Source organism: Vigna angularis, chromosome 4 (genome assembly GCF_016808095.1).
Source record: "Vigna angularis cultivar LongXiaoDou No.4 chromosome 4, ASM1680809v1, whole genome shotgun sequence".
Lineage (NCBI taxonomy): Eukaryota > Viridiplantae > Streptophyta > Magnoliopsida > Fabales > Fabaceae > Vigna > Vigna angularis.
Window position 1 is genome coordinate 20,245,645 of NC_068973.1, and position 15,865 is coordinate 20,261,509.

Below are 15,865 nucleotides of genomic sequence, written 5' to 3' on the forward strand. Positions count from 1 at the left end.
TCATGAAGAGAAGTTCATACCAACAGTCTACCTTTCGTCATAAAATTCCAAAATTTAACATTATCCTTTCTTTCTCTTGTGATTTTACGTATTCGCATGATATGACCCTTAATTCTTGATGTGAAAGGGTATGCTGAATAATTTAAATATGATTATTAAAATATATAAAGTGAGTTCACAAATTTCATCATATAGTTTAATTTTTATAATTGAGATAAGCTTTAATTCATTTTTGAAGAGAATATAAAGCTAAAATAAGCTTATGCAATCTTTTATCGCCAGTAGTTTAGCTCTTTTATGCTTGGAATATCAATATTATATTGAGAATATTTTTTCGAAACCTCATGATTACATTTGACATGCAGACAAAATTGAATGAAATGGTCAATTTTATTTAGGGGTGTTCTATTTTTATAAGGTGCGCAAAAGACAAGGTTACATATACTGTGTTTTGTCATGTTATATTTGTTTGCCAAAGGAGACAAATATTTTGACGACGGAGAATTTGTAGTGAGAGATATTTCAATGATACAAGTGTTTTAGAAAGGGAAATCTCAATCTCGATGATAAAGCTTTTGCTTTTATGTGGGAATGTCTCATTCATAAGAGGGCAAGGCCAGATTGATTGTTATAATTCCTCGGCCAGATTGATTGTTATAATTCCTCGTAAAATAAAGCATTTGTAAAGGCAGATGTGAGTTTAACACCCGAATGTACAACATTCAACAGCCAACGAGATTTTGAAATGTTTTGTATTTTGAAAAGAAAAAAATTAGTAGATTCAAAATCATTATAAATTGACTTGATTTTACCAAACATATTATCATTTCTTAACATAATGCATATTCATTTAAACTGAGAAGAGCATATTTCCAAAGAACATCACGAATTTTGAAGTTATCTTGAGATCATAAGGACATAAGAGAATAAAACAGAAAGATTAATTAGTTCCCTCATTAAGGATTAGGTTAGTTCAGAACGTTTCATAGGTTAGTAAATCCGCATTTTGTTTCTATATTAGGTACAATGCTGCGGCTAGAACAGAAACTTTGGTGAATTTTGAGGCGAAGAATAGTAGAAAAAGAAGTATTGAGCACTTTTCATTCTCAGATATTATGAAGAAGTTTACAATTATGGTGTGCATTATTCGCAGAATTGTTTTACCACTCTATACTAAACTGAATATTTCATACACGTTATTGGCTATATATGCCAATATCAGTATGAATATGCTTGAAAAAATATCATGACACCATCCCAGGAAGGGTGCCAATCTGTGTAGGAATATCAGATACTCTTCATGACAGATACAACATTGCATCTCAATATGGGGTGATATATGCAATGCAGATTCTGAGAAACATAATAATACAATCTTTTTCATAGCAGAAAGTCAGAAACACTTGCCTAAGTTGTCAAGTATTACGAAGGGAGCGAACACGATCTTGGATCAAGTTTCTTTCCCAGTCTGCTATATCCTCAAATGCATATTCTGGAAGATTCTCAAATGGCTCCTTGAATGGATCATTCTTAGACAAATCATAAGTAGCTCCACGTATTGCTGTTTTATTTGGTCCACAAGGTCTCTTTGAAGTTAGCATATCATAAGCTTCATTTAGCTGTCCACAGAAAAGTGCCACATTCATTTTTTTTTCAAAACAAAGTTGTACTTCTCATTTAAGAAAACTGTGAGCAATCTATCACCAAGAGAATGATGTGCAACCATAACACTTATGAAAAAAAATAGTGGGGAAATTGTTTTGGATTCAAATACAAGGTGAGGGTTTAGGACTCACATTCATGCGACAAAACCAGAACAAATAAGCAATTGCCACCGCTGGAGCTCTTCCAAGCCCTGCAGTACAGTGTACATAAACTCTTCCTTTCCCCTGAGAAATTGCCCATTCTAAGGATGCAACTGCTTTAGGTAGTTCACTTCGCAAGGACCCTGGATCAAAGTCTTTTGCCTAATAATGCAGACAAGAAAAAAAAGCGTGATAATAATTTAATGTAAGAACAAGTAAGCCAGAAATGGAACAATTTCAGAGTCAAGATAATCTTTCACATTCTTGACATGGAATATAGTCAATTGCATTGAAAAAGTAAATGGGTCCTTGGGTTAATGATTACACTTAGTCATGAAAACTCAAGACCGTTGGCAAAAGGCAAATGGAGCATTTAATAAACTCGATAAATTTTTAGTAGTTGAATATTTGAAGTTCATAGTATTTTTCGTAGAGATGTATCTTTAGATTCAAAAACTAATGTCTTCCAAGATTAAATGTCTCATTTTATAACATGTACTAAGAGTCTCATGCATAATATAAATAATGTAGCCAAATCAAACAAAAAAAAAAGTAAAATCTTGTGTATTCCCCTTTATTTATCTTGCCACTTCCTTCAAAAACTCTACCTGCTAACGACATTTGGCAATTCAAATATTGTTCACCCTGCGAGATTTTTTCTTTATCCTTCATAAATTTACAGAAACTGGGCTAGCTTACTCCTAATGTTGGGCTAGCTTACCGGTCTCCTAATGTGGCCAATTTCAAGTTCGTGACACCTTCTTATTATTGACTGTAAATCTATTCCCCAGTAATCAACATCCTTGTCCTGTTGCAAATTTAGAATGTATGTCACACCCTCTTCTTTTTTTAGGTGATCTATGTCTTCCGGTTTCTGTGGTTGAGAGCCCACAATCAAGTAGTCCGTTATAAAAGTATAATTCATACCTGAAAAATCAGTGGTCGCATCAGTTGAATGATATATCATGCAAGGAAATATTAATATTTGGAAGTAGAGAATGTTAAACTTCCAAAACATATCGGAGATATAAGGTTGATTTCCTGGAAGAATATTTTTCTTACCATCATTTGCATTTTTCATTGAAAAAACAGTATCCATAAGTTGCAAGTTAATTTATTTCCTTTTGGCAACATCCTTAACCAATCTTCTCATGCACATAAAGAATCCCTCTTTAACGTGCAGATCATCATCTCTAAAATTAGGTTGATACTGTAAGTAAGATTAACGAGATAACATGCAAAGACCTTCAAAGCTAATTATCTCACCTCTGATCAATGATTTTCCAAATAGATTCATAATTATGAAAATATCAATTATGGTATATCAGAGGTTAAAAACAATTACACAGCGTAATCCATATGCTCATATATAAAAATCATTGTGGGTGTCATTTGTGAATCCATGAATCTAAGGACCACTAGAAAAGGTACAACAACTTTACAGCATGTGGTTACATGATCATGAATGATGCTTTTGATTCATAAAGACAAGTTGAAGTCAAATAAGTAGTTGAAAATCTCGGCATACCAAGCTTTATCTAGTCTATTCCTTTTGTAAACTTTTAAACATGCTATTTTGCATGGTTTTAGGTGATCTTTCTTCCTTCCTTTAGAGTAATATGACAAACCATCAAAGGTTCTAAAAATCTTCAAATATTAAATCAATGCAATGGCCAAAACATGGGGTCCGATATAAACAATTACGCTTTTAAATAGAAAGAGCATCTCCAATTTTAAGATAAAATGCACAAGCACAATAATTGAAGATTGCAAGAAGAAGGAACTGAATGAGAAAAAGAATCACAATATCATCGATTAAAAAAACCCAGCACCAAAATGATTGATTCCCCTGACATATCCGTTACATTTGTGAATATGAGAATGATAAGAAAGATGGGTAGCCTTTGAAAGAGCAAAAGGCGGAAACGAAAGCAGTAGGTAGCATATGGAGGGTATGAAAAGAGTAAAGAGATGAAACAGACCGAGATCATGGTGATACTCATAAGGGTTCCTCATCATTCTCTTCATAGCGACGTTGTAGTCCTCCATCCTGTCCTTGTTCTTGTGAAGCCTCTTGCCTGTGAAGGTGGGGTTGTCCTCAGTCCCACTTTCTGGGAGTTTACAAGATATTGGAGTGAGCCTTGTAGGGTAGTTAAGATAAGGAGGAACTATACATCGCCATAATGTTTTGTTCTGTAGTTGCCTACCCAAAGGAACTTTGAGCACCGAAGGGAACCAATTATTACCAACCATTCCCATCTCTCTCCCTTTCTCCGTGTCAGAATGCTTCTAGCCCCTTCTTATACTGCATCACATCCTTACCAAAACACCCTTCCATATTAGACCTACCTACCAAACCCATCAAATCAAATACAATATACAATTAACAACGATCATATTTATTTATTTCATGCTTAATTAAATTTTAAGTTTTTCATAAATTTAAACATTTTTATTAAATATATTTTACCATATTAATACTCAATGTAAACTCATCAAAGAGTATTATAAATCTTCTTATTCACGTCTGCTCCATAACACAACAAAATTATTTGTTATTAGTATTAATCATAAAATATTTTATTTATATTAATAAAAAATTCTTACATTTTTTAATATAAATAGATATGTAGACAATATAACAAAATAAGATGATAACCATTTCATCTACTTAACATGGAATGAAAGAACAAAGTTCAATTGAAAAATATAAAAGTTTCAATTGAAAAATATAGAAATTTTGAGCACACTAATAAAATTTAATAAACAAATTACTCAGATTTATGAAGCACACGTGATAATTTATTGTTTTTTATTTATTAAATTAACCTTCACTTTTTCAATAGATAATGTCGATGATAATAAATACTTTTCATTTATTTATATTTATTTTGTTTTAATTTAATTAATCTCAATTTATCCCATTCTACTTCTAACAACATTATATTAATTAATTTTAAACTTTATTAATTCATGTTACATAACTAAATAACAATCATAATATTGATAAAAAGAATATATTTTTTTATTTGTTTTCTCGATACACACTTAAAGTTTTTAATTATTCTCACTTTATTCTTTAAAAAAAACTGACTATATCACTATACATTAATAATTTTTAATACAAAATTCGTTTATAGTGCCACGTCCATTAATGTGAACTCTGACCATGTCACATAATCATTATTTAAACGGCCGTTTGTCTAATTTGACGGCAGACATTGATCAAATTTTACACAAAAAAAATACTCAATTGAGACGAAAAAAACAAAGAAAATCTATTTAAAATTGCTGACCAAAATAGGAACTAATCGAGACATTAAACCTTATTAAAATGATGTGTTATCAATTTGATTAAATCAAATACTTTTTAAGTCTAACATTTCATTGTTTTATCGTTTCTATTATATTTAATATTTTTATTTCTTGTTATCTTTTTCGTATATTTGATTCTTCATTTTAAGTTCAATACATAAACTCTTTATTTACTAAATTATTTTATTTTATCTTTAACTTTTGTTTTATTTGAAGGATTTTTGTTTTGTCAAAAAATAATTGAATTATCTCTAAATGGTTGGATTAATTCATCATTTGAAAGTTTTTTTTAAATATCCAAACTACTTTTTAATATATTTTTTATTTATTGTTTATTGTTTATAACGTATTATTTTGATGATTTTTATATAGTTATTTTAATTTTTTTAATTTAAGCTCATAAATTTATTTTTTTCACTACAATTGTATTTTTCATTTACTATAATATAATAAATTAATGTCATGCTCATGGAGCTTATTTGTAATAATCTAATCTATTCAAAAAATAAAATATTTAAATTTAAATTTGAATTATTATTATTTTATTTTTTTTCTTTGCGTGATTTGAAATATTTTTAAACTTAAATATTTATTTTCGTTTTATAATTTATTTTAACTTTGTCAACTTTGTTTCATTAGTAAAATTAATAAATTTTTGGATTGTCATAAGATTTTATTATGTGTAATTTTGTAATATTTTATTTAATTTTTTCACTTATATCTTATTGCTAATTGATAATTTGATTTGAAATTTATAAAATTATAATTTCTTTTTTATAAATATTTAACATGGAACAAAATAACACATTTTTTGATATTGGACATTTAAAAATATCACGTTTATTTTGTCATGGTTTTATTTTTTTATAAAATTAATTAATAAACATTGAAATAGTAAGAAAAATGAGACAGACATAGTAAAAGTGTATTTGTTATCTTGTAAAGATGAAAATGAGAAAAAAATTATATATTCATAAGATGTGGTAATGAACTTTTACTTTAATGATAGGATGAGATAAAGAAACTCACCTCCACTACCATTCATACCATCCCAATTATGTTTAAAATTACTAAAATAAAACTCATACCATAGTTACAATACTATGTAACTCTTTTCGTATAAATAGAATGAAAATCAAATTACTTTTTTCATAATTTTTAAAAAAAAATTCTTAATTTTCATTTCTTCTAACCTAAGAAATTTTAAAAGTAAGCATCTTCAATTGTTACTATATTAACATAAGGTTGTGTCAACTAACTACTTTTGAAATAACTTAATATCTCTTATGTTTAGATAAGGAAATTTAGAATAGTAATTTATTTATTTGAAAAAAAAATTACACTAAAATGAGTTGTTTTGATAAATTAATTAGAAAGGAATTGAAATTTTAGAAATTTCAGAAGGTATTTTAAATAAATAAAATAGAAATTTTTTAAATACTTATAAGAAATTTGAAATTTTACTCATTTTCAATCTATTCATGAAGCTCGAACCAAGCCGACTAAGGTTGAAGGTTCAATCAAGTCAAAATGGGTTAAAGCGTCAGTCGAGTTAGTTCGAACTAAAGGCTTAACCTAGTTGGTCTTGATCGAAAATTCGAGTTGATTCGGTCTAGGCTGAAATTTGAGACAAATCAAATAGGGTCAACATAGGTCAAAGGTCAAGACAGACTAGCCTAGACTGGAAGTCAAGACAAGTCAATTAGTTTGAAGGTCGAGATGAGCCACGTAGGTTGAAGGTCGAACCAATTTAATATATGATGAAGGTCAAGCAGATTTAGCCCAAGCCAAAGGTCGAACTGATTCGACCAGGGTTGAAGGTAGAGTTGATTTAGCCTAGGATGAAAGATGACACAAGTTGGTCGAGTTGAAGGTCAAAACCACTACACTTAGGTCGTTGGTTGAGACGATTTAGTGTTGGCTGAAGGTTAAGACGATTTTGTATTGACCAAATGTTGAGTCAATATGACTTGGGCTAAAGGTTGAGTCGATTCATCTTGAGATGATTGACGAGCCGAGTTGGTCGTGGCCGAATGTTGAGACAAGTTAGTGAGACCAAAGGTAGAAATGGGTCAAGACATACTGAAGGTCGTGACGAATTGATACAAGCCAAAAGTTGAAACGAGTCAGTTGAGCCAAAAGGTCAAAAAGAGTCAGTCCAGACCAAAGGTTGAGGTTAGTTAGTTAGATTGATGGTCAAGACAAGTCGATGTATGTTGAAGGTTAATCTAATTAGATGTAGGCTGAAGGTTGAGCCAATTCATCCCAATGAGTGACAAGATGAGTTGGTTGTAGCTAAAGGTTGAGACAACTAGTCAAGGTGAGTCAGTCAAGGTTAAAGGTTGATTAATTTTAATGAAGATAATGTAAAATAGAATAGTGATGTTATTACTACTAAAATTATTGTTCTATAGCTTATTATGATTTAAATTAGAATGTTTTATTTTTATACTCTTTAAGATAACTAGGACAAAAGTTAACATATATATATATATATATATATATATATATATATATATATATATATATATATATATATATATATATATATAATTTAATAAACACAGTTATTTATATTATCATTAGGTTTAAGATAAGGTTGAATTTGATTGATTTCAACATCTTTCATTAGAATCTAACATCTTATAATTCATATACATTTAATTTATGGGTTAGTTGAATATAAATTATTCAAGTAATGAGTTAATATGTTAAATGATAATTATTCAAGTAATGAATATGGATGATTAACTTCTCTAAATTTTACTCAATTTATTGAACTTCATCCAACACAACCGCTAAATGATAATTACTTAACACATGGTTTGTATTTTTTAGGATAAATAGTTAGGTCTTATGGCTTCCAACCCCTTTTTGCAAATGTGTAGACTAATAAAACTTGAGTTACAGAGAACAATTTTAGCTCAGTACTTTTGACACCACACCTGCATCAACAATTTCACTAAAACAAACACAAATGATATATATTGTTCTCTTGCATACAACTACAATTTCTAACAAAAAAAGAAAAAACTTGATCTTTGCAACTAACCTGACCACTATCTTCACGCTTCAGACCATGGAGAAGAAGATCAACATTGTCACCGGCCTAATAATACATACACCATCCATTTTAGTTTAACATATGCTCTACGTAAATAGCCACATATGGAAACAAATAAGTAATGCATGTGGGAACCAAATACCACATTGGGGAACCGAACATGGGGGATTGTAATCGAATACAGCCTCCTATGGAATCAAATAAAAGCAATGTAACCGAATAAAGCTCCAAGTGGAATCAGATCTAGTCTTCGCGGTTCCAACAACTTCCTTTTCTTCTACAAAGATCCACTTCAAATGGCTAACGAGTATAGATGCATGTATGATTGCTTGTTCTTCATCTCCAACAACCTTTGTCTTGCACTCATCTTTGCAAACCTACATCATACAATAAACACATAGTACACTCCAAAAGAGTGATAAAACACTCACCATAGGTTCTCTTTCAACACACTCTCTTACCTTCTTTAACTCTCTTCAAAGTTTGTCCTTGCATGAAAACTCTAGTAGTGCAGCAGTAGTTATATCTCATCAGTGACACTTATTATAAGACATCAATCCTACCAACCACAAATTAATAGCGAGTTTTGTGAAGGAGAGTCAAGGGAGTGAAAAACAATTTTGAAATGGTACACTATGTAACTATATATAGCCTTAGGAATATTGTCCTTGCTTCAAGAATCTCTCGGAACTCTACATGGCGAAAGCAAATGAAAAAGCAAAAGTAGCCTTCACGTGAACTCGACACTAACAACAAACTCATGGAAAAATCAATGTGTTGTAATCGATTTCTACTTGATTGGAATCAGTTACATGGACTAATTAATAGAACGATATTTGTGAAGTAAATTAAGTTAAATATAAGGGATATTTGGTCATTTTACTTGCAATCATTGCAAATTCAGCCTGTCACATGAGGTTTCACTTTTTGTGCAATTCCTAAGATCTTCTTTATCACTGGCTTTTCAATTCTTGAAAATAAACACAATAAATTTTAAATTCCTTCCTCGCAAATCATTTTAAACAGTATATTAAGTCCAAATTAGACTTGTGCATAACTTTAATAATTATTTATTATAATTCAGAATGATTTTGTACAATTTATCATTAAATTTTAATAAAGATTGATTACACATAAAAGATAAAATTGAAAATCTAAACGTACCTTTTATTGAATTTCAATAAGGTCACGTTAAGTACGAATGGGTTTCAAAAATTGAATCCAAACTAGATTGTATAAACCCGATTTGGTTCATCCAAAATCCTCTTACGTTATTTAACTATTTTTTTTCTGAAAAATAATTACAAGTTTGGAGGGATTCGATCACTTATGAAAAAAATGCTTAGATCTATCGTGATGCATAACCCAAATTACATTATCTTTTTTATTATTTGTTTTCTTCTATTTCAATGATTAAAGCTACTTATTTATTATAACCATTAAATAAAAAATAAAAGTGAAGATGAATACGAAAATTAATTATCATATAGTTTACTTTAGCGTTTTAGCTTATAGATTTGATTTCAATTGAATAATAAATTTTGAAAAGTTATCCACTAAACACAGAAATAACGTTAGGAAAATTCAACGTTTGAACTGTGTCAATAGAAGTGCGGTACAGGGAAGAAGTAGGGCAGTTTCTTCCTACACTTCCATAAATTTCTTTTTTTAACCTTATAACCTTTTTCCCATTTTTTTTTAAATTATACAATCTTGAAATCACTTTTTGATAATCTAAAGATAAAAAGTAATTTTCAAATAATATAATTAAATATTTAAAAATAACTTATAGAATACATAATCTAAAAGTTATTTTTATTTACGATTTATGTAATTCATAAGTATTTTAAGGGGAAAAAATTATTTCAAAATTATACAATCTGAGAAGGACAAAATAGGAAAAACCAATTTATAGAGATGTAAGAAGAAAGTTATGAAGTGCAAGAAGAAACTGTGTGTAGTAATTAGAATATGGCCACATGGGCCAAAAGTAAACCCAAGAACATTAAGAGGGTAGGTTCTTCCTGCATCTTCGTATATTTCTTCACGCGCTCTTATAAAAAACAAAATTCTCATTTTGCCTTTATTTATTGTACAATCAATAAATAAAAAATACATCTGAATTGTATATTCTATAAGCTAAAAATGATTTGTACTTTATTTCAAGGAGAAAATGACTTTGATATTTTTTGTAATCCGTCAAAAATAACTTTGAAATTATATAATAGAGAAGAAAAGACACAGTAAAATAATGATATAGAACTTTTTAAAGCGAGAAGTAAATGAATTAAAAAAGATATTTTGGAAAGAAATACGTCTGAAGATAAAATGGTGATCTGAAACTGAAGTAGAGAGATTTGGTGTATGAAGATGGGTCTCTCATGTTCTGTCCTTTCTCCTTAATTATATGTGCTAAGGTCTAATGGCTACAATCATGTGTCAGCAATGCCAACGTCCTACTACTTCCATTGATGCGATGTGAAGCGACCATTTTCTCTTTTAGATATATATCTCAATATTTCTTTCCTACTTCAACATCATATCTTTTAACATCTTATAATTACTACACACAAAAATCCACACTTTTTATCACTCTTTTTTAACTATGTGTTTGGATTTATTTACAACATGGCATCTATCAAAACTTGTTAAACATAGTAATTAATCAAACAAAACGCACACTAATAAAGTATTTTGCTACTTGATTTAACCCTATAGTGTTACCATCATTGGTTACTATGTTTGAATTTCTATCACCATTCCACCTAATTAATGGTTTCTTCCTTTTGAAGAAGTTTCACACATGATGTTCCTTTTATCTTCAAGGTTCTCTTTATTACTTAATTTGGAATCATCTTTTATCATCATTATTATTGACCTTAACTTAAAATGAACACACAATGTCACATGATAACAAATCAAGAAAAGAGAAGATTATTTTTAAGTAAAATATTTTAATGAATGGAAAAAAATGATTTTTTGAGAAATTGCAGAGTAAGAAACAGTAGGGTTTTGGATTTTGTTATAAATAGTTATGCAGAATATTAGAAATGATGAAAAATTTTGGTAGGTGATTATAGTTTCCTCTGGGGATGATATGGCATTGGTTGGCATGACCCACAAGAAGATGAACGACAAGTCATTAATTGCTTGTATGTGGCAGTTGAACTGAGAAAGCATCTGTGTGTCATGAAGTCTCTCTTTCACTGCAGATTTGACAGAGCTCAATTCCAAGATTTTAACGTTTATCATTTTTATAGGATTCCTAATCCCACTCTGTCCCTTTCATAGTTTGAGATAAGGTAAGCATAGCAAGCTGGAGCTTCAAAACTTTTGCACCTAATCCCACTCTTCACTTCATCTCTACACCATTTTTCTTATTCCACCAATGCTCTCTTTTCCAATCTTATCATAATGGGAACAATCAAATTCAATTCAACAGATAATAATCAGACAAATGAAAAAAAAAATGGTGATATTATTGATCTACCGTTTGCTTAACCATAAAACAAGCTCACAAAGTCTTCTTTAAAATAACTTTTTATAAATTTTATCTTTTAAACATTTTCCAGTTTAATATTTTTTTTAATTGATAAAAGTTTTGATAGCAACCTCTTTAGCTAGGTTGGGTCAAAGTTAGGAGATGTACATAGATGAGTGTTTCCTTGGATGAATGGTACAAAAATGTTATAGTAAATGGTCCAAAGATGATGAGCTAAGGTGTGGATGAGGTAAAAGCTCTTGACTTCTAGGAGATATGGTGGTGGTGGTGTAGTGTTTGATGGTTCGAAAAGAGGTTAGGTCAACTCAAGGAGAAAGATGACTAGAAGAGTCTCATGAGTTTTTCTAGTCTTTATTTAAGATGAGTCGTATGGCCAAAAATGGACAGCATAACATTACTCAACATAAAAAATGAATACAATGGTGGAGACACCTCTATTTATACGTCAATGATGTCTCTTTCTAACCTTAAAAGCATGATCTCTCACCTTTGCTCTCATTGGCTAAAAATGAGATCTTATAAATGGACAAGTTGTCCATAAATCCTCTCCAATGATGGGAGGACATGTGGCTACTCATAAAACGCAATCCTCTCCATTTCTATAGTGTCATGTGGCCACTACTAAAAGAAAATCCTCTCCAATTTGGAGGGACATGTGACCACTACCAAAAAGAAATCTTCTCTCATGTGACCACTTCTAAAAAGCAAATTTCCTCTCCAATGGAAGCATGACACATGACACACACTTTCCACTTGGTTTGGATAACTAACTTAAGGAAAATCCTATGCTACTTAGTCCTTAATACAAGTCTTAAACAAACCTACACTACATGACCGAATACAATGACCTAAATTCCTACACTACTCTTTAATCCATACTCCATGATGGCTCCAAAGGTGGTCCACAAGGTAGAGTTAACACCATCTTTAAGGATGACTTGCACTCTCTTGAAAGTGCTTGACCATGGCTAAGGGATTTGTCATCATTTCATCCCTCTTGAAAAGGATTTGCCTTCAAATCTTCAATATGGAACAAGACAAATTTCCTTATCTTCTTTGTAGTTTTCTGCGCTTCTCTACCAGGGTCAAATACCCATTTTATAACACAAGTTAGAACAAATGTTATAATAGTGAGTATATGAAGAATATAGCTCCCAAGAATGATACACCTAAAATCAAATGAATGATTAAAGTCTTGGAGAATATGAGCATCTTTAAAGCTTTTATTTGTCTTGTGTTGGATGTATATGTTTGATAGACTATCCATTCCAACACAAGAGTCAACTTTTAGGGATATGCCATCAAGTTTACTTTTTTAATTTTCTACTAGACGTTGTTGATCTTAATAAAATGTTATCAATCTACGTTTGAAATTGTTGATAGGGGGAGAAATATAAGTGTTAAACCCAATCCCTGATGTGTTTGGTTTTTTATGATGATAACACATTGATTGTAACAACACATATATGTTTTCATGACAACAACAAAAATGTGTATTTGTGATTGATACATATGTTGGTATTATGTAAATGTTTCTTTATGATTGATACATATGATGATATGTTGTTTGGTTTGTATACTTCTATGATCATAATTGTGTTTATATCTACTATATGCATACTAAATGTTTTTGTGTGATAAAAACCGCAAGCACAAAGCAACTCTGTATGAAATAATCGATTACAGTGATATTGTAATCAATTAAGTTCATCAAGCTTATGTTTTAACTGTGATAAAGCAACAAGTTTTAACCGATTACATTAAGTGTATTATCGATTAAAACTCGTGTCTTTGTAAATATCCTTTTGAAATGTGCTGTAATGAGTTTTAAAGTGAAAAAGATTTCAAAATTTGTTTATGTGTATAGCTTAATCGATTACACTGTTTATGTAATCAATTAAGTCAATTATTCTTTGAAAATTGTTTTCAAGCTAAGTCATAACAATGATAACGTTCATATATTCAAATATTTTGATTAACATTTATTAGCAATCGATTACATTAAATACGTAATCAATTAGAACTGTTTTAATTGTAATTCTGTTACAACTGTTAAATTGTGTAACCGATTACATTACTTACGTAATCGATTGAAATGCGTCTAATACGAGAAAAACTATATAATGACGCTCTGTAATAAGAACTTTTAACACTTTGATCATTTGAGAACTTTCATATCTGATATCAAAGAGTTTTAGAGAGTTTTTGCAGGTGCACAAAATTGCTCCAAGAATCAAGATTCAAAGAAAGTGATACTCTTGAAGGATTCTTGAAGAACAAGTTGAAGCGCTTACTAGCTGATCAAATTTTGCACGACTAAGGTGTATTTTGTTCTGATCAGATTTCTTTTTTACAATTAAGAGGATTATTGTTTCCCTGTGCGTTGGTCAGGAAGAAGAACTTGAGGTTCTTGGTACTTTGAGAAGAGTCTCAAAGGGTTGTTGCAGTTTAGAGGGTTGTTCTTCTGCAAGTTGTATTTGCTATATTAGATTGGTTTAGTTAGAGAGGTATTTTACATTTGAGAAGTGTTCTCTGTAAATCCTTGTTGTAAAAACTAAAATCTTTATAGTGGAAAGTCTTTCAATCTCAGGTTGATTGAAAGAGACTGGATGTAGGCATTGAGGCCGAACCAGGATAAAAAGATTGTGTTTGTTTTCCTTTGTTTATCTCTTTACTGCTTTATTGTTCATAATTGTGTTGTGCACATTTAAATATCATCTTAATTTTCCAGAAAGATTTAAAAAGAAAGAGTTTTTATCAGTTACCAATTCACACCCCCTCTTAGTAAGAGAAACTAGCCATATTTTTTCTTACAAAAATATCTGTTTTAATTGAAGTAACATGAGATTGTTAATACTATACTAACTAATGTATGCACATTTAGGTGAGTTTAGGTACTATACTTTGACACGTCCTTTTAAGAATAAAGATATTTGCTTTGTTTTAGAAAATTAGGTCATCATTCATCTTAATGTAAACATACAATCAATATTGACCATCCTCCTAAATCAATCCAAGTTCAATGAGAGATACCACACTCAAAAATACAAAATGTTTTGTTATTAAAAGTTATGTAATTGACATAATATTATGATAAAAACTAAAATTAATGAGTTGAGAAAAAGTAAAAAGAACAAGGAAAAACTTTTATTTGGAAAGTAATTTTTACACATATTTTGTTAAGAATGATCCAATTAGTTTTTAGACGCAACTAGTGTTTTTGATGAAAAAAAAAATAGTAAATAATAATTGTGTCTAACTACATGCTTTTATTCATATTGATTCAAAATATATAGTACAATCATGTGTTAATCTTTAATAAAATCATAATCTAATTCTTGATGAATAAAAATATGGAAGCGTATATGAGTTTGTCATTGGGAATGATGTTGATGATGAGATTATCCGCAAATATGTTATCTTCCAAATATAAAGAGTCTTAGACACTATTTTTGTTATCTCTCCTGATTTGGATGAAGAGAAAAGAAAATCCTAGTACATAATGCTATCTGGAAATGTGGACCATAATATATTTTACAATGATTGTTAATCATATTCTATATTTTAATAATTCCAGTTCATACATTATCAAATTAGAATATTAGTTTAGGTATCTACACGACAACCTTTCATGACAATTACTTCATTAGTTATAAACTTAATATTAACAAACTCACTTTATAATTTTAACTAACCAGATAATGGTTCCAATGTAACATCACAAAAATTCTAAATAAATTAAATTCTTAGGACATTACTCAATGGTAAACATAATTCATAACATGCCTATAACAAGATTTAAGTATAAATTATACTCCATTGAAATTGTATTTCAAAAAGACATTTTAACAAAAATACCAAAATACTCAAAAACAAATGGATTATAATTTTTATATTTCTCCAAAAGATTTTATACATCATCACCTATAAGTTATCTACTACTTATTTTAATAAGGAGAAAAAAAAACACAAAAAGAAAAAAATTCAAGGGTAAACTAATGAATAAAGAAAAAGTCAAGGTATTTGAAAAGTATATACACATCAAAATAATTTTATATTTTTATCTAAGATGCAATAAGTCCTTAGCTCAAATTTCATCAAAATATTCATTATATAAACTAGCCCAGAAATGTAAATAATTTACATTCATCAAATCAAATAGTAGGTACTAGCCCACAT

General features: G+C 29.7%; 1 protein-coding gene across 1 annotated transcript; it reads right to left on the minus strand.

The window, feature by feature from the left end:
• Nucleotides 1-1,072: 1,072 nt before the first annotated feature.
• On the minus strand, nucleotides 1,073-4,089 carry LOC108330712 (phosphoglucan phosphatase LSF2, chloroplastic). The gene is made up of 4 exons (XM_017565222.2): nucleotides 3,788-4,089; nucleotides 2,527-2,732; nucleotides 1,797-1,967; nucleotides 1,073-1,619 (listed from the first exon to the last, which is right to left on the minus strand). Exons 1-4 carry the CDS (start codon nucleotides 4,062-4,064, stop codon nucleotides 1,416-1,418), a joined length of 858 nt encoding a protein of 285 aa, XP_017420711.1. The 5' UTR covers nucleotides 4,065-4,089; the 3' UTR covers nucleotides 1,073-1,415.
• Between the last annotated feature and the right edge of the window lie 11,776 nt (nucleotides 4,090-15,865).